The 20,402-nt window shown below is 38.3% G+C and overlaps 1 protein-coding gene across 1 annotated transcript; it reads right to left on the bottom strand.

Moving 5' to 3' along the window:
* Positions 1-1,414: 1,414 nt before the first annotated feature.
* On the bottom strand, positions 1,415-19,963 carry LOC121597367 (putative uncharacterized protein DDB_G0288537). The gene is made up of 8 exons (XM_041923080.1): positions 18,650-19,963; positions 14,084-14,254; positions 9,170-9,602; positions 8,992-9,108; positions 8,782-8,924; positions 8,601-8,697; positions 8,347-8,528; positions 1,415-2,577 (listed from the first exon to the last, which is right to left on the bottom strand). The coding sequence occupies exons 1-8, from the start codon at positions 19,089-19,091 to the stop codon at positions 2,384-2,386; spliced, it is 1,779 nt and encodes a 592-aa protein (XP_041779014.1). The 5' UTR covers positions 19,092-19,963; the 3' UTR covers positions 1,415-2,383.
* Between the last annotated feature and the right edge of the window lie 439 nt (positions 19,964-20,402).

The raw sequence follows: 20,402 nt of genomic DNA, 5'->3' as shown, positions 1-20,402 counted from the left end.
TCCATTCCAGGCTGGTGTTCCGAGGCGCCCTACATATTTTCCCTACAATCCTGTTCTTCTTACCGCTTCAACAGCTTTTATCATCTTCCTCCATTTCCAAATAGCTCTAGTATGATTCCTTTTCCTATCGCTTTGATAAATTATTTTTTCTCTTTTACTCTTTCAATCAGGCGTTGGATTTATTCAATTTTCGTTTGTTTCCCAACCATGAAAATCGCAACAACCGTTGTTGATTAAAAGCCTGCCTGTACTATTTAAGGGGCTTGGTGATCTTTTATTTATTGACTACCCAGAGCAGTATAGTTAATCCTGAGTATGGAGCGCACGGTCTAAACGAGACTTGAACACATGGCGGGCTTGTTGTTATGCCGCGTATGTTGATGGCTCTACCACGGGACTTATTCTTCTTCTTCTTCTTTTTTGGCACAACAACCGTTGTCGGTCAAGGCCTGCCTGTACCACTATTGTGCATGACCTTCAGTGACTTATTGATTTCCCATACCAGGATAATCAGTCCTACGTACGGGGGCACGGTCCATTTGGGGCTTGAATCCATAACAAGCATGTTGTTAAGTCGTTCGAGTTGACGAGTGTACCAGACCCGCCCCCTACCATAGGACTATCCACAACCAAAAAAATAATTATAATCATTTAGTCTTCAGCACCAGTATGATAAGTCAATCATTTCTTCTCACGGAAAAAGTTAAGAATTTCGTTTCAACGTGAATAATGTGCTGTTGAAAGATGATTATCTTATTTAAAGTCTACAAAACCACTGTGTATTTTGAGACAATGTCTTTACAATGAATTTTTATCTCTTTGTAGATCTGGTTGAATATAGAAGAATTCTGATTTTATATTTTATATTTATATAAGCTTGAAATAAACGTATATAAGCGTATGTGTGTAACGTAAGTTCATTTACTTTACCATTAAATATATTTATTTATATTCAGAAAGAACGGCTTTGGCCGTGTTGCTTAGAAATATATTACTGAATAAATAAATATAAATGGAATAGAATTGAGAGTTCATAGAAACCTGTATAATATGGATACACCATCACACCGATTTTGTATTTATGACTTAAACAAGTCCTAAAAGAGAAAACATAAAACAGAATAATCACGCAAGATCAGTGTATGTAGAGCTGTTTAAAATATTATAAATTAGCAATAAAAATAAAACGCTAAAAAATAAAACATATTCATACTTCATAATTATCGGAACATCACGAAAAGCATTATCGTTTAGTTGATCATTAAGAATTGTGAACAAAAGCGAAGTGATCTGACTGAAATACCTACCACACGCAGTAAATTTCGGATGATTATTTTCCCATCCTAGTCAGCTAGGTAAACCAGGACAAATATTTGCACGAATAAAGTATATGAAAATTGCACATTGATGTTTATTGTTGAGTTACTGCGTGAATGTTTGTGTTTTGAGATGTGTTTTATGCCACTTATTTATTTACATTTATGAGCTACGTCATCCATTTCCAAAACATAAACTGAAATTGATTTACAACAATTTACATTACAACACGACACAATGTTTCACTTTAAACGCAATCTAAACGATTCTCATTTGTTTACACCTACCGTTATCGACCGCCCTTTTTAAAGGGGACACATGATTTTTCAGATCTTTAAAACACGCACTCAAAATTGCGCAATTTGTTCTAGTCTTTGTGTTCAACAGTGAAAACATTGAATATTACAAAAAAGTGTTGTTATTTTTCTATCAGCACATAAATGACATCGAAACTGTACACCAAGAAGATTTATCACCGATCACCGAAAAAAAATATGTCTACTTAATGTTAATTTGGTTTTCCTTCGTTGTGCGTCTACTGCGCTCCACAATTAGTTCCTATCTATACTCTTACGCTAGAAACAGAATGTTTGGACACCAAGGTTTTCAATTGCAAGAAAGAATGGTTCTTGCCTTAACACTTTGCGCTATACGTTATGTAACGACTACTGATGAAAGGAACTGTTTACGAGAAATGTGACTTATCGCAAATGAAACATTCGTTACAAAGCTTAGTTACATCTTTGCACTAAAGTTAAAATTGTACACTGTTTTTTCGTATCGCATGTTACAGATTTACACTTTTTACAAGCTCAATGCAGGTAATTCCATTGCCGGTGCCACGTTCAGATCAGTCAATCACAATGAACTCTCCAACGTCTCCTGTTACGGGCTTTGGGGAAGCATCCGATTCTGGAGACAATGACGCCGAAGGTCTATCAACGGAAGAATCACCTGCCACGGGTAGCATCGCAATGCTATGACCATCTTCCGGCCCTCTCAGACAGTCTATGGTTGAACAGTTCGAGGAGATCGCTGTCATAGTGAACTCCGGACGAGCCTTGGGTTAGTTGACCAAAGTTCGGATCTCTGTGTGCTGTGTCTCCTTGTGTCGACGTAGGTCCACCTTGCGTTGGAATGCTTTATGACACAGCTCACACTGGAATGGTTTGTAGCCAGTGTGTTTGCGTGAGTGCGTAATCAGGTTCGAGCTCTGGCTAAAGGCTTTTCCACAAACTTGACATTTGTGCGGCTTTTCTCCTGAAAAGAACAGATAAAACAAGGTGTTCGATGTAAAGAAATATTGCAAAGGTTCAAATGGCAAACAATTGGTTGTTTTGTGTACATAACAATAATAATTGAACATTCATTTAGTAGTTTAGTACATGTTTTTGAAATATTGTGAATACAATCTTTAATTTTCCTATCATTTTGTCGATCACTCATTTTAGAGCATTGTTATTCACGGTTTTATTGGACAAACGATAATTTTTATGTTCATTATCCATCGTAGCAAAGATTCCAGAAAGAAAATGACAAAGTGTTCGAAATTCCGCTGTTGATACATATAAAAAAAGGTTATGAAATTTTATGATGTTCGTAAAAATGTAACAGCAGTTAAGATTTTGGATGCAGGAATGTTTACGGTAGGAGTAAAATATTCATCTCTAAAGCAAAATTAAAATTATTCATGAAACAAGCAAACGTATTTCAGTCTCTTTAAGACGTAAATATCTGAGCAAACTGCAATAAATACTATTTTTTTTTAATTTAAAAGATGTACCAACAAAAGATTTTTTTAATGAAAACTTCTAATCTATAACATTCAATAAATCCATTATCAATCTTTTCGATCCCTTGTCAAATATCGATCTGGAAGAAAAACACACCTAATCAATCCAACGTAACACTCACATGTGATAAGAACGAACGGTCGGCACCTTAATTTGGTGTCGGGATTTGCGAAAGGTCATAAAACATACGTCCTCCGCAAACATCACAGCTATCCTCGCTACGTAACCAGAAACGCACGATCCTCCTTCGAAATCCATTTTCATCAGAAATCATCTGAGACGACCTAAATCAGAGCCCGGTGAGTCTGATGTGCCCTGTGATTGTGCCCGGTAAAATGGACCAGATTTTGTCTCACGTTTTAGTACCATCGGCCCAACACAAACTCGTCCTCCGCAAACTCTCTCTAGCGGATAATTTCGCTGACGTGTTCCTTTTGCACATTTGTGTGTGTGTAAGATGGTGCGAATGGGTTTATCGATTTTTCCATCAAGCTCAAGCTCCTTGATCCACCCGGCTATGTGAGAGAAAACATAACGACACAAAGCACCAGTACGTTGAAGGGACTGGACTGGATCTCCGGAGCCAAAGGTTTGTTTCATTCGATTTGTCTGCTCGTGGAAATATGTTGGTACATAAGCGCACTAAGTTATAGGAAAAATCTTTAACCAATGACATGATATATTACAACAAGCGCTTCAAAAGGAGATCGACGGGGTAGTGCTCATACACACAAAACTCCAAAACACAAGCAAAAAAATCAAGATAAATGAGATAAACGATACAAATGATGCCCGAAACTTCACCCATATCCTAAACATGATATCCTTAGATACAGGTTACTTGCGCCCAAATGTATAAATCAAGCCCAGATCGTTATCTCTGGCAATGCCAGAGAAAAACCTCGTAAAAGCTGCACGTTTGGCTATAAATATAAAATCAGTAACAAAACCTCTGTATATTTTATCGTACCTACACACTCACACTGTTTTACTGATCACGGCGAGCGGATACACGAGACTCCGCTTATCCTTAAAAGCTCAATCTTTACTCTTTGCCTCACAGTGAGAAAAGAGAATCGTACAGAAGTAGAATGGATGAAAACGGGAAGAGCTTAACTCAATTCAAGTATTTTTAGCCAGAATGTTAATCATTATCATCATTTTCGTATGCTGCAATCACGATGTTTATTCTCTATTTCATGATTGCTTTTAATGATTATGATTCGGAGCAGGATATAAGAAATGATGAAAATGGTTTTGTTTGCTGCTGTTATTTTACTACCTTATTTTTAAATTTTAGTGTCTTTAGCTAAGTTTTTAAATAGTATTTGTAAGACTATGATTAAAATTTCCTTAGTTCCTTACATACGTACGGGATGATGCGAAAACTCTGAAGAAAATGATAACTAAAAACACAAAAGAACAACGAGACCATCATCACCTATAAGTCCAACTTGGTCCCAAAGCACTTTAATGGCAGCAATCTGATCCAAACCAGTCGCCGTGAAGTATCCTGGGATTGCGTCGTTGAAGCTCCTCCCGCACAAACGCGCACGCCTCGTTCGAGTTGGAATGAACGGGACAGTACGTTGACAATTGGTGGAAAAAGGGGGGCGAAAATCGCGTCACAAATGGCGTACCAAAGCTGAACCCGAAGCTGAACTCTCGGTCGAGAATCAGAGCACATTTTATGCGCACATCCGAACACGTGTGCCTGTGTACGCGTTGGGCTGTGCTGAAGCGAGAAAGGACGAACGGGATGCAAACATATCGACAAAGCGAGCACAACTCTGCCCAGATTCTCAGCCAAGGATATCGTGGATGATGACGATGATGATGATAACATCACCACATGGAAAAGCAAAGGTATATAAAGTTATATCAGTGTGTGTGTGCGTTTGAAAACGTTCCCTATTGTCATCGCCTGAATCATCGTCATCCCTTGCGATGATTATTACCACAAACACACTGATAAAGTAATCATCAATATGGAACCCTATCTGAAAAAACGGTACGGTTGGAATTTTTCATCTCTGTTTAGTTCGTTATCAAGGTCTGTTTTGTGTCTCGGTAGGATATTGCGGTTGCCGGGGTGAATCTCTTCATAAGAGATTGTATGTACTATGGTTTCGATTTTCGACGATACTTTACTGCTGTTTCTGTTAAGCAAGCATGGATCAAAGCAAATATGTTTAAAATAAAGTAGTGTTATTTTCTTTCTATTGCATGTGCCGAATTGAACATTATTATACGTGGCCCTTTTTGATCTGCATAAATTACTTTTTAATAGGGTAGAAACAAGGAATTATTTTTATATGGTTGAATTCATTGCTAAATTCACAAATTCAGCACGCTTACTAAAACAATTTATATCAAAACAATTTATAGTCAATTGCACAATTTTGTTGACCTGGAATGTAGTTGAAATCAGTTTAGGCGTCATCCATCAATTACGTAACGCAAACATTGAATATTTTCGAACCCCCTACCCCCCTCTACCACCAACTCAAATCGACCGTGTCACCAAATGGACCCAATACGTAGGACTGACTATCCTGCTATGGGAACAATAAGCCACTGAAAGCCCAAGCTCACTTCACCAGTAGATACAGGCAGGCCTTGACCGACAGTGGTTGTTGTGCTAAAGAAGAAGAAGACTATAACAACTCTGATAAATTCATTATTGGTTACTGCACACGCGCAAAAATATGTTTTTCATTTATCCAATCACAGAAATTTCATCAAATGTTGCACAATGTCATGTCGTTTTAGAAAGTGAATAGCCAAGCGTATTTTTAGAATTTCTTCTCAGTTTGCGAAAAAGAGATCGCTAATAAAACCTTATGATAAGAAATGACTTGAAGCGTTCTTTTATTAGTCTTGATTTAAGTCCTAAATGAGCTGATCCAAGTGAAATAAAAAATCAAATTTAAAATCGTTTACTTATCTCCGTTTGTGTACTCAACTTCACCTTAAACCTTAGTGAGTTAAGGAAAGTTGTCTTTCTTGACAATGGAAACAATTCGTATTTCCCATTCTTTCTTTTTTTTTTATTCAGGAGTAACGGTCCAAAAAGGCCGTATTGCTTATTTGCCATTCTTAATCAATTTTCAAAAAATGGAAGGCCACCTCATATAAAATTAGATAATAAAAAAACGGATTTTACATTTATCAGTAATTTCACTTCAGTAACAGAAACTTACTCAAGGGTACTAAGCATTATGAGGAAGACTTTTTTAGGCGACTACTTTCTTCACTTATCAGAGATTGCGTTTCGATTAAAAGTGATATTGAATATTGCATATATTAGGTTTTTTCTTGAAGAATTCATTTTTGAAATATTTGTCAAAAATATTATCCGAATCAGTAAGTAAAAGTGCAGCAATCCAAAGTGATAACTGAAAAAAATCCATGGAATTTGGTACAATTGATTGCCATCGTAAAAAACGATGAGTTCCTATTGAGACGGAAACGGCTTTTCCTTGAAATTGTGGTACTTTTGTCTTCCAAAACTTTCAACCACGATGGTACTTCATTCAATTATTGTTATAACAACCAGCCGGTACGTTGAACACTTTTATATCGATGTGTCCGTATGTGCTATAAAAATATTTTTATTTGTTTACAAAGACACTGTTTTTCCTGCCAGCATTTGAATTGGGGTGGGAGATGGGAGATTTTGTGAAGAATAAAGAAGGGTGCGCTATATTCTAGCCAAGGGTAAGACTTTCTAATTGAAAAGGGGCTCGCACTGTATATCGTCACAATGAGGGTTGCCTGGAGTAGAGCCATTTATTCTCAAGCGCAAACCCACGCTCCACGGTGCAGTCAACCAATAGTTCTGTTTCACAATATCTTTCGAGGGCTATCACAGGACGTTGGGGTGTGGCTGCTAGTTGCACAGCTCGACCTCCCGAGTAGGCCAATGATTCGATTCAAGCTGTACTTGAGCACCCGGAAAAGGTAGTGCGAAATAATTATTGACATTTGGCGGGTACAGTTGCCCAGCATGATATCAATTAGACTTCGTTGCGGTAGGGCTTAGCTGTTTTTAGGAAGCATTTGTATCTCCATAGAGGCTGAAGGTGTCAAGTGGCTGCTTGTTGGATAAAAGAGCAATGCCATGTGGTATGATTGCTCAATTGTCAATGGTGAAATGATTAAATCATATTCATTTGGATCATAAATCATCTGATTTTTGTACAAAACTAATCACAAATATGTTCAGTGTACAACTCAAACTCATACATATCGAAAGTTCATGACAACAGACATGAATTTTCTCTAAAATTTTACAAGACTCTTACATTTGTAAGCCTGGAGAATATGATAGTACGATCCCCTCAAATAAACAGATTTCCTATTTATTAATGAGAATAGTTTTCTCTGTGTAATGAATGAAATTTCAACATACATTCCACCTCTTATTGAACAGTTGTAACCCTACATCGCAGCCCCATCGGACACTACCGTTTTCCACAAGCCGAAATATTGAGGATTTATCACGTTCATCTTAAAACCTACACGTAATTTGTTCTTGCTTTTCATCTTGTGGGAAAATCTTACGAAGAAAAGTCGCTTCAATTAATAACGATAAATCAAGCGCCGGCTGTGATGGTGAAAGTGGCACGGTTTCTGTTTTAATTGTCAAAGTTTTGTATCAAACCCAACCTTCACGTTACAGATTTTAATCCCAACATTCTGCGCACAACCCCTTTCAAATGACAGAGAAAGGTGAAAGAATGCTTAGCTTTGGAAGTATTAAAAAGAAGTGAGATCTCTTTTCCTCTACTATTCTTATCGTTACAAACAGAAGAACTCCTTTCGGTAGATTGGTAAACCGCAACAGTTAGACAAGAAGAATGTTGAAGACAACCCATCTGAATAACTGATGAGCGTCTGTCTTCGAACGTAATAAGATGGTGTCTTAAACGAATAAGGCCGAATTGGATTTCGCTTGGGCACAGGCGCTGAGAAGATGACTGGCATGATTTACCGCTGACGTATGAAGACATACATACAGATGGAAAATGAAACGAATATTTCTACATTTCAATGTATCTCAGTTCAGCTTTGTTGAATTTAAAACCATTAAACGGTTTTATCTCTAAAACAATCCTAACGATATTTCTGTCCTTTAATTCGAGATTCTTATACTCAAATAACGTTCAATGATATAATTTGTGTTTGTACTTAAGTATATTTAATGATAAATAGATTACAATGTTTAACTTACCTGTGTGGATGTACGTGTGCTTCTTCATGTCACTCTTTTGGTGGAACCGCTTCCCACAGAAACCGCAAGGATATGGCCGTGTGTCGCTGTGTATTAGTAGGTGTGTCGATAACGTACTCGAACGCTTGAAGGCTTTTCCACACTGCTTGCATTCAAACACTTTCTCCACATTGTGCACAGCTCTATCATTGGAAGAAAATATTCAAATCCGTTTACACAAATGTAATTAAAGGCACTTTTTTCAAATGCCTCACCTGTGCTGATTCAAGCTGATCTCATGTCCGAACGATTTGTTGCATAATTCGCAGGCGTAGGGGCGTTTACCATTGTGTGTTCTTCGTGGATGCACATCTATGGTTTGCGTGGATACATAAAAATAAAGCACAATAGAAAGTGTCAGAAACTCTTCGGCGCACCTTTGCAATAGTTATTTACCTGTACGCATTAGCAAATGATGAGGGTGGTGAGGATGGCTAAAATCTAAATGAGTCCCAGTAGCACCAGCTGAAGCAGCTGCCGCGTTCTGGGTCATGAAATGGCGTAGTCGCAATATATCCTCTGGCGTCGAAGGGTGATAGCTTTAAATACAAATGGATCGTTGTTAAATACTGAATCTTTTCTTCAAGAAAGATACAACAGTCATACTTTGCTAATGCAGGATTTAGTTGATGTCCTTGCTGTTGGAGCATCGCAAAAAACGGAAACGGATGAAAAAGCGGCCGGTTCAGGATGCTCTGCTCGTAAAATTGTGTGTAATTTGGCCTAACAAAAGAACGTATGAATATTATTACTTGCTACAAATGTCTCTTCTTAATTATGTTACCTAACAGCATCGAACGATCCATTCGATAATGGAGACTTTGATTTGGGCTCAACTTCGCGCTTTAGCAATGCTGACACCGAAAAGGCTTCTGAGTTTTTAGGAACATGTGGAACTTCTGTGCTTGGCGATGGATTAATCCGTGGTGGAGGAGGAGAGTCAACTTCCAGCTCGATAGAGGATGACCGCGAACGAGTTGAACGGTCGCGTGAACGCGATCTGCTCCTCGATCGTGATCTGCTGCTAAGAGCACTCGAATCATAGCCACTCGAAAGGGTGGACAATTTCGGACCATTCGCGGCATGATGTTGCAGGTGGGCTACATGTGGCGGTAGAAGCGGTTGGGTGTGAGGCGCACTGTGATGATACACATTGTTGTTATCTTCGTCTTCAGACTCGTTCTTAACTAGCCGGCTAACGCCGAATTTGATTTCGTCTGGAACAATAAAACAAAATAAATCAATTCTAGCAGCAGAATAATCATAATGATTTACATGAGTACAAAATAAACCAAACGGGGGCTTTAAGGTATAGTAGTATGCATTAGCCGGTCTCATGGTACAGTCGTCAACTCGTACGACTTAATAACATGCCCGTCATGGGTTCAAGCCCCAAATAGACCGTGCCGCCATACGTAGGACTGACTATCCTGCTATGGGGGGAAATCAATAAGTCACTGAAAGCCAACCCCACAAGTGGGTTGGCAGGCCTTGACCGGCATCGGTTGTTGAGCCAAAGAAGAAGAAGAAGTATGCATTAACTGATTCACGTAGAGATCATCATGTTGAACAAAACTAACTCAGTGCTGAAAATCTGCATGTGGTATATTTCAACGACGATTGCGCACCTCTAGCCATAAACAACAATTTACAAAAAATGGTCAGAGACAGCGTTATGTAAGTCTCGCACTTTCTTAGTTCTACTATCAATTTCATACTAAGCACTTCGATTGCCGGTTGTTGCTGATATGAGGCTCATATCGAAGCTAGTCAATATCATGACGAGCATGATTTACAGCGGCAGCGATCCGTAAGCCCCAAGCGGTTGAAGTATTTCTTGAGTTTATGGCACTCACTACTACGGCCCGATAGCAGCTGGCATTCCCGCCGATTGGGTTGTGGCCGTAAAACTTCAAATCCGGGTATCACATTGTTCATCGTTTGCCTCGGTGGCCGTTGCTTTACACAGGGATTTTCATAAACCCCTTTATATCGGTTATGATCGATTGTACATTATCGTGGCCAGAAGTGAAATGAGATTTCAGAGAACAATACACTGAACGTAAACAACCAGGCCATGGCATTGCAATGTTTCAACAGATTTAATAAAATACAATGACAACAAGATACAAATGATAACAAATGAAGTATGTGTAGAAAGTATGAACTTGTGTATTGTCTTTTGCTTGTTGCAAAAGAAAAATACTCTTTAGAATTATTTTTGAACGAAAAATAAATCAAATCAGCTTCGAATTCCAAATTTAAACTATCGCAAATGGTTTTGTCCATCATTTGCAAAATACAATCAATTTCTACTGTTATTGCAAGAACCATAACAGTCAACGAACTCTTTGCGATTGTCAGACACAGGCCTGTCCAACCAAAGGCACGGCAGACCCTCCAAGAAGACCCGACCGGATACAAATCAATTCAATTTCCAATATTGATGAATTCAAATGACATCAAATTAAGCTCAATTAGCATAGATTTGCCACTGTCTACAATCAAACCCCCAACCGTTGCTGAGTTGCTTAGCCGTAAAGACATCAGTGGTAATAGCGAAAATACACAACATTATTTGAAATCGCTCAATTTGATGCTTGCTGTGGAATTAAGCTAGAAAAGTTCATTTCACAATAACAGGTCAAAATGTCTTGTTCATAATGTTATTTATCTGATGATTATATCAATTTTATACAGTATGATATTTCATGTCCTCAACCTGGTACGCTGGCTTTCTTGGGGTCATGTCTGTAAATTATTGACAGCATACATTTTCAAAACATTCATCATTCAACATAACGATGCACTCTCGTTTACTAACAGTCGTATGTTACACATGATAATATCGTGTCATTGGCACACCTCTTAACCCCTCATTAGGTTAAATTACATGGGGTTAGTTCAACCCTTTTTTAGTGCACTACACAACACTAGGACTAAATATACTTATGTTCTTATCGTGATCTATTGTACGCATACACGAATCTAGTAAGTGATTTTACTAAATATTGGTTGGAACCATGCAACAGTAAACTTGCATAAGTAAATGTTACCTCGCACCGGGAACTCGCTTCCTATGTTAAATTCTCCAGGGTCGTTTAGATTCGTGACAAACTAGGCATGAAAAGCCTGGATACTCTGGATACTCCAGCTCATCTGGCCTCATCACGCAGTCCAATAACCCTTTTCGCGGAAGGGAATCAGCGAACGATTGCGTGTGGCGTATGTTGTCTGATTTTCAATGTGATCGTCGTCGCTTTCTTCCCCTTTATTATGGTAGAGTGGGTTAGGGCTAACATTCCAACCGAAGGAGGAAAAGGATTCACATTCAATTATCTTTCGACTACGTTCCAACGAAACAATGGGAGTTTAGCCTGGGCAGTGCTGGGAGGAAAGCAGTGTCGAATGGAATTTAATTAAACCCGTTCAGCTGAGAGTCACGTTCAACGTAAGGTGACAAATCAGTTTTCCACAACTTCCTATTTTGTTACAAAAGAGCTATTCAATTCTTTGTGTATCTTGACTGCTTACACAATCGTTTAATTTTTACTTCATTTATATCAGTTTCAAACACATTTGTCAACAGTTACTCTATCTTGTCAACTTCCATCTGATCTATTCTCGTTGAGCTCAGTACGGTATGATGTTATTATTTATCCAATATGGCTTACGTTAATGCATAGTGATTAATTTATGACCAGCATGTTCCAAACCGTATGTCAAGTGATAAAAAAACACAACTTGCATCGATCGTGGTAGGTGGCGTCAGCTGTAATTCCTGAGAATGTAATCAACCACAATCATGGTGGCACAATAAGTTTCCATTATCACTGATTGTGTTTTGTTTTACCATGGGGCACATTTTATTAATGTCAGATTAATCAAAAATGGTAAAAAATTGTGTTGTGGTTAGTTCACATAAACAAACAATCGTTTTTAAGTGGGAAAGAAAATGAAACGTAAATTCAATTACGTTGTTGGAACGAATATTAACACTGCTGATTACGGTGTGTTACTACTATTGCGCTATATAGGCTTTTGATTTCCCATTATCAGAGATTAAAATGCTTTATGGCTTAGTAAGAAAACATTATTGTGATTTTCAGTTCTTCTACCCTGTGTGTGCTCCAAGAGCGAGCGTTTGAACGTTTTGCGGTTCGATATATATGCTAGTTCAACCAAACCTTTTAAAAAGGGCAATATTGTATTTCTACATCCTGTAAGAGGCTTAAAATGTATCTGTATTTACACACCAGGTGTAAAAATGTGACTCGAAATAAAAAAAAATCTGAAACGATTGCAGCATACCGAGGCAACAAACATATTGCTTCAATATTGTTGATCTTATGCTAATGTTCAAACACGTATGAACCTTATAAAATTCCGAGCATCGGAGAACACCTCTACGCCAACTCCAATCGAAAGCAATTCAGCACCACACCGCACAAAACGTTACTCCCATCCTCATCGGGCCACTGCATAGGCAGTTGTCGCGCTATTAAATGGTGCAATAAATTCTCTAAATATTGATAAACCGATAACCACGTCAGTTGAACAGATTCTAGAAGCACTTCTCACACCGCAGTCACCAAGGCCTTGTGCGTCGGTTCAGCGGACATTAACGGATAGTGTGTTCGCTGCGATTGCGGAGACGAGTGGCACTTACGGCCGGAAAGGTGAGCAGTTGTAATGAAACATGCTGTTCCCAACTTATACTGATAAGCCATGATTTATTGTCCCAGGACTTAGGCTGGAAGGCTTGCTTTATAGCTCAATTCGATAACTCATTAGCCAGCGATCGAGAAGTCGTTCAAACAATCGCGGGCACGGCATCAAAGTACAAAGACTTCGATTGAAGTGAAAAAAGTATGACATCAAACGCATGTGCTTTTGCCCTGTCGTCAGTCAGTAGCCATCACTCGGGGTTTGAAGTTCGCTTTACACCTTTCCTCCTGCCGTTTTTGTTTGACGAACATTTCAAGTGCATGTTTTTCACTTCTGCTACTTAGGTTGTCTGGATTGCAGCAGCAATGATAAGCAACAAATCAGTTGGTTGTTGGTTTCGTATTTGCTGACGGTTGTACGTAAACCTTAAGCTAGCATTTGCTAATCCGTAGCTTCCTGAACTAGCTCGCAGGCGTTTACGTTTTTCTACAAAAAGTCGTAAAGTTCTCGTAAATGTGTCTTTTTTAAGGATAGTCTCATCCTTCGCGTGTGAAACTAAACCGGTTTGCACTGTACAGGAGCGCTTCATAAAAATGAGTCAAACTAGTTTTGTGCTGCGGAATGCATTTGGAGCATATGTTTTGCGTTCACACCTCACGACAGATGTTAGCCACGGTGGGTGGCATATCTGAATGTCTAACTGACACACCAAGTGCGGCCAGTCGGTCTGGTTTCGAACACCGTGAGAACAGATTATATGAGGGCAGACCACCCATTTTGTTGCTTCGCCAGGGGACGTATGAAGTATTTGATAGTGACATTCATTAAGCTTGCTCTTGGTACATTACCATTCGTTTCTCAAACAATTATTTAAATTTATCTCGCTCGCAACAAGGGTTATTTAGTACATATTTTGTAAAACATAATCGTTATGTTACTACTATTTTGCTTTTTAACTTATTGTGAAAGTGAAGGTTTCATACAGCTGTGTTTGTTATAATAATTGTTTCAATAATTGTGTTTGTTTTACCTCTTTGACCCATTTTGAGCTGTGTGTCAGGCACATCATTATAACCATTGGCACCATTCGGAAGGCGCGGTACGGCGGCTGCTACTGGATGAAGCAAACGTCGATAGTGGTTTACCAGCAGGTCATTGTTGAAAATTAAAGGTGAAAATCCATTTGCAGGCTGTGCTGGAACTGGAATTAAACAAATATAACTTATTAAACTATTTGCCGAAAAAGCTTTTCATTTAATATATTTCTTAGTTTTCTACGACAGGTTTACAATATATATTTCGATATTTAATTAAAGGTATTCATACACTATCTTATAATTTCAAAGTGTAAAACGATTTCAAGTTAGTTTTTTTACAACCCTATTTCTACGTTTATTCCGAACTAGGCCAAAAGTTAAACCTGCCAATCACTTGCTGGCCTTAACTAATCCCATGGTTAAAGCAGAAGTGTTTTGACGTCTTTCGGCATTGCAAAGAGTACGAGTGCATCTGCGCATCCATTTACCACTTGAAACTAGCGCTTCCTTGCAAATTCAGTCACTACAGTAAAATAGACTATCATGGCCGCGAGACGACAAAGTGTCCTCAAAAGCGCATGCTTAGAGTCTGGGCAAAAAAAGTGCAACGTTGCATCCCTTTTTCATTTCCAAGGAGCTACGTTTAAGAGGTACATTCAAGAGGGTTTGCACTGTGCATCTTTCTGTTATGCGAGCCAGCAGCAAAGACTTCTGCACTTACATCTTTACTGTTTCAATGCTTTGAAAAATCTACCTCCAAGAAATTCATCTACCATCAAGCCAAGCGCTTCCATCTTCGCACACTCATTCCAAAATAAATTAACAGTTTCCGCTTGGCGGTAAATCTTATACAATTAACGCACTAGAGAGACTCTAATAAATTCAACGATGAAATGCAGACGCGTTGTGACGAAACAAATTGTCCAGTGCCAACAGAAAAGAGCACATGAAAGCAAACTGTGCGAAAAACGCACCTTGTGAATCAGTTGCGTTAAATTGTTTAGTTAGCATCAGCGCTAGCAGCTATCATGTGCAAGAATACTATGACTGATGCATGTGTGTGGCAACAAGAGAAACAGATCATCGCGTAAGTAATCAAGGCACGGAATAATTGTGTTAGCGTTTAACAGTGCTGCAGTGATAACTGTAGAGCACATCGATGCATCACATGCAATTAAATAAATTCTATTCATTTAGTTTCCCCTATTCCACTATTTCCTTCAAAATAAGCATTTTTTGTGTAATGCAATGTAAATACACTAATAAAACATAAACCAAGAAGTGTTATTTCATTGTATTGATAAAATAACACTCTTTAAAATTAAAAAAAAAAAACAATGATTTGACGCTAAATATCAAATATCAATACATCTTTGAAACTTATTAATAGTACAAATAGTTCTATAACATTTGAGTCTTCTGTTTGTGATCTAAAGTAAATGCATTGAAACACCATGAGCAAAAAGAACAAAAACGTAGTATTTATAAACAAACATAGCTTATGGTAGGTTATTGCTCACTCTCACGTAACCCAACGATGGTGGTCTCATTATTCATTTTGATATCATCTCAAAGAGCCTGTTGCATCAAGTGTAACGTTTCTGATGTATATGGATGACGAATTCGAACTCTCTCGAATAGAAAATAAATAGTTTTCTATTCGAAAGACGATCACACATGGTTGCGATCGTTTAGCTCTTTGGACTCCTCTTTTTTAGTATGCTTCTACTGCAAATTATGTTGACGAAAAACAACGAAACAACGCATCAGGGCAAACCTTTTTGAGTTTTTATTACATTTCTATACTATAATGTTCGGCTTGGTCGTTACAAATCATCCACACACGGTGTCTAGAAATGTCAAGTTCATTCCGCGATATTCCATTCATAAATTTAGACACAATGCTAATGTCATTCACAAACAACTAGTTAAGCACGTTTAAGCTGTTCCAATCATGCCATTCATGTGGCTAGTCTTTACAGCATATGGTAGAACATCTTTTTAAAGCAGCGTTTTTTCATGCTCCTATGTTTGCTTAGAGCTCTTTCTTAGACAATTCTTGATAATGGTGAAGCTTGAGTCATGTTAGCCTGAGTCTGTCTTAACTACATTTTGTTTAATAAATAGTTTATCCTACCTCTATTTTGAGTATCAACTACGCAGAATTGGATAAATATGGTACTTAATTAAGAAAATAACTCAGGCGGTAGTCAACAAGTTATATAAACATGATTATATTTAAAACAACAATCTTCCAGGAATATTGAATATTTGTTTTCGTTACGTATTCTCCTGGAGCGCATCAGTTTGCTGTGTTAATAGCTGCGTTTTAACGCGACAATTTCTGCTAGAACATATCTGTCAAACACATTTTTCCCGGAAGTAGGAGAAGTCTAGCAGTGAAATTCAGTGATTTTTTTTTTCAAGCAATCCAAGCTATTCATCGTTGGATAGATAACAACAATATTTGCTCGCATAATTTATACAGGCTGATAGAAACATCGTGTATAAATGTTGTTTAAACATCAGTTTTCGATTGCTTCTTAGTCCCGAGTGCTCTAAGGGCGTATTTATTACAACAATATCATGCATTACAATAAAGTGCATTTATTACAACAAGAATTCGTTTGTTATCCGTAATCATTTTGTAAAATTGTGTGTGAACACAAAAAGACTGGTGAATCTTTTTAGAACAGAAGCACACCACTTAGCTTTGTAAATATATTTGCCGTGGCCCACATAAGGTTTGCAGCTGTAAACGACAAGGATCACAAGTGCCCCGCGGACCACAGGTTGGAAACCAGAGATTCAGAGCAACAGGTTCATAAATAATGATAAAAGTTTACATATCCATCAGAATCCATTTAAATTTTAATTAACCCTTGTTTGACAGTGACCATCTGTTGCTTAATCGATGTTCAGGATGGCAAACGTTTTCCTTACAGAACACTCACAACACACCACGGAATCTCTAGTAGCAATACCAAAGGACCAGTGCATGCCATTCCTCAACTCCCAAGACAACGACAAATGACACACTCTGCTTCATCAACCATTAGGAGCATATCTAATGGTATTCAAACACTACCATTATACTTTGCCAAGCTAGGTTAGCAGATGGGGACATTGCACCCAATCGTACTCGTTGCCATTCGACCGCAAATGCTTAACTTTGCACTGGTCAAGGATGAAACCGAAGTATGCTGGTTGAAAGCTCTGGTCGTCTAATCTTATCCTATCCAAGTAATGGTTCACTGGGTACTTCTGTTTTCACTTGGTCAACCAATGGCTCACCCCTTATCGGTGTCTAATTGCCACACGATCGTCTTGCACAGACGTTGCAGTGTAGAAGCAGCTTCCCATTAGGCGTGACGACGCCTTGAGGTATGTTTTGGATATTTTGGATCACGGTCTTTAGTCGGACAAACATCGATTGATTATGCTATGGAGATTAGGGAGCACATGTTGCGCACAAGTGAGGCGAAATTGTTACACAAACGAAAAGGTGGCCTGTCGAGCTAAGTGATGGAATAACAAACTACACTTTGGCTGCCGAAGCAAAACATTTTCAATTAAGGTTAATTTATGTTAACGCATTTGAATATTAATATCAGCAAATACTGCGGGACTAATGAAGCGTCACCATGTTTTATAGGTTGCTGGTTTTTGTTTAGTCTATAGATGCTTTTTATCTAAAACTTGATATAATGCAGACTGCACGGAATCCGTATGAATGAAGGTACCAGTTGTTTTTTTAACCCTTTATGTAACTTGACGTCTACTATAAATATATTGCACAATGCGTATAGGTAGGTAGCAATAATTTAGACACTTAGAAAAAAAAAAAGATTTCGATTTTCCTGTACAAGAGCATGGCAAGAACCATAAATTGAAAACCATTTCAACTTAAAATTAAGAACACATTGAGAAAAATTGGAGTGAAAAGAAAATGAATTGCTTTTTAATGCACTTGATTGCGGCTCAATTCTAAATTGCGGCTTATTAACGTTTTAGGTTCATCAAATGTCAATTTTGTCTGCGAAAAATAGACTAGTATACAACTAGACTTCGTTTTACATGTTACATTCATATTATAATTGTAAATATCAAATTAGTTCCGAAAATTAATCGATTAATAATTTAAACAATCTTGAGAAACATATTTTTTTTCAAGATCGGCCTTGTTGGCCGTATAGCTTACAAAACACATTTATGAAACAGAAACAAAAACTGGATTTTAAATAATTTTAAATAATTACTTGACTATCACAGAACAGGATAGGCAATCAAACAAGAAATTCAATTCTAATAAGAACCAAGTTACAATCAAATTCTACCTTTACCTATTTTAATTATTTTTACACTTTATGCCAATATTATCAATGATAAAGCCGTGTTCGACTAATCATCAAAATGGGTAAACTGAAAGTTCAAATCAGAAAAGCTCATATAACATTTTGAGCACCAAAAATCATTATGAGCTGATTTTTACGTTAAAATTATTAAAACCACACTATTTCCCTTTTCCATTCTGGTAATATTTCATATTTCACACTTACCGTCGGCTTTCCCGCGTGGCGTCACTACCTTAAAAGCACTTGTCATTGATGTTCCATTACTGCTACCATTCATGTTAACGGATGGATTACTACTGTTTGCTGTTAGTAGCACATTTGGGCTCATTGGCCGCGAAATGCTAACTCCATTCAATGGACTACTTTTGTTTTCATCTGTCACTGGTGCTTGGCCCATACTTCCGCCTTTACCAATCATCATACTGCTGTTGTTGTTGTTGTTGTTGTTGTTGGTGTTATTATTATTAATACTACTATCATTATTATTTATATTATTCCCACCACTTGGACTTACGTTAACACTGTTCAACTTAATGTTCACCATGGTGACACTGAAATCCAATGGTAGCTGAGATTGCGGTGGTTGTTGCAATACTAGTGACACCGTTTGGTGATGCGTTTGGGGTACTCCACTTACTTCCATCATATGGAATATCAAAAACACCTCAAACTAACTCTTTTATCACACTGAAAGTCCTCTAAAGGACCATCCACATTTGATTTCATTCATGAGATACTATTCACTTTGATTTGCACAGCTTTTATTCTTATTCAACTTTATTCTAAAATACGTTATATGAATATAAATTACACTCCAGAAAATGCACTACTATAAAGCACACTAACAAGTTAACACCAATATTTCCCACAATGTGCTAAAAAGAACATCGGCGCTTTAACAACACTTATCAACGCCACACATCACACACGCGACATCTGTTTCCAGATCAGCATTCGTCACTAGCTCGTGGTTGTCTCATCACCATCACAACGCATTTACTGCAAATTCTTTGTATCACACTCGCCGTCTTCGTCAAAGTTCAGTTCGCTACTGTTTGATGGTTCATCCATGTGGGCTCAGCAAAGAAGCAATGATTGCCGCTGATTCAACGACCACTGCGGAATGAGTAATAATGTTGATGTTGTTCTATCCTCTTCCCGACAGCCACGCTCATCCACTGATTCGAGAGCACGTTGTCTCTCGTTTTATCGCACACTGATAGTAGGCAGCGAGTCCTCTCGGGTTAGATTTCGTAGCGCGGTTGACGATTGCGTACGATTTAGCATCCACTACCACTTTATGCGTCGAGTTGTACCTAGCAGCTCACTCAGTTCCTCTCTCGCAAGCTCACAGCTAAATCCTCTGTTATTAATCCTCGACTGGAATCCTCCTATGGGTGGCAGACCCAACGCTAAAGGCGACCCTACCGCGTGGTTCCTCAATCAGAAACCAGCAAACACAACACCAACTACGTCCGCGTGCCAGAGGGCGAAATATCCACAACAATCCTGGTTCCACAACAGACGCGCACTGAGAAAATCGAGCACTGATAAGCGCACTCGAAGCGTCAAAAAGATCAACAGATTTCAGCAGCATAGCCACGCCTTCCTGTGAAACATAACTGGAAAGCGGTGCACCCCATTTTATTTCACGTGTGTAGCTCTCTTGCTCTTTTTGTCAAATGGTGAGTTGCTGGTAAATGCTCTCTATCTCAGATATCTGCCCTACAGGGGAAGAAATGCTCACCCTTCGCAATCAAAACAGTGCGGCTGTGTGTATATGTGCATTGCATGCGCACTGACTTTTCTCACTTCGACTCACTACGGGGTGTTGGATTGTTTGGTTAGAGTAAAGCTTTCGCTGAAGAGTGGCATTTAGTGTTGGGTGAAAACGAACTGAAAGAGCAGATTCGAGCTGCACTTTGCTCAATACATTCATTCAAAAAAACCAGCTGTC

Source organism: Anopheles merus, chromosome 3R (assembly GCF_017562075.2).
Source record: "Anopheles merus strain MAF chromosome 3R, AmerM5.1, whole genome shotgun sequence".
NCBI lineage: Eukaryota > Metazoa > Arthropoda > Insecta > Diptera > Culicidae > Anopheles > Anopheles merus.
This window is presented reverse-complemented; position numbering and strand designations above follow the sequence as displayed.

Excerpts from the sequence above, each read along its gene's own strand:
- LOC121597367 (XM_041923080.1), bottom strand. The coding sequence starts at position 19,091 with ATGATGGAAGTAAGTGGAGTACCCCAAACGCATCACCAAACGGTGTCA. Across the intron at positions 9,109-9,169 it reads GGATCGTTCGATGCTGTTAG|GCCAAATTACACACAATTTT; the intron begins GTAACATAATTA and ends TTCTTTTGTTAG. Across the intron at positions 8,698-8,781 it reads TCATTTGCTAATGCGTACAG|ATGTGCATCCACGAAGAACA; the intron begins GTAAATAACTAT and ends CGCAAACCATAG.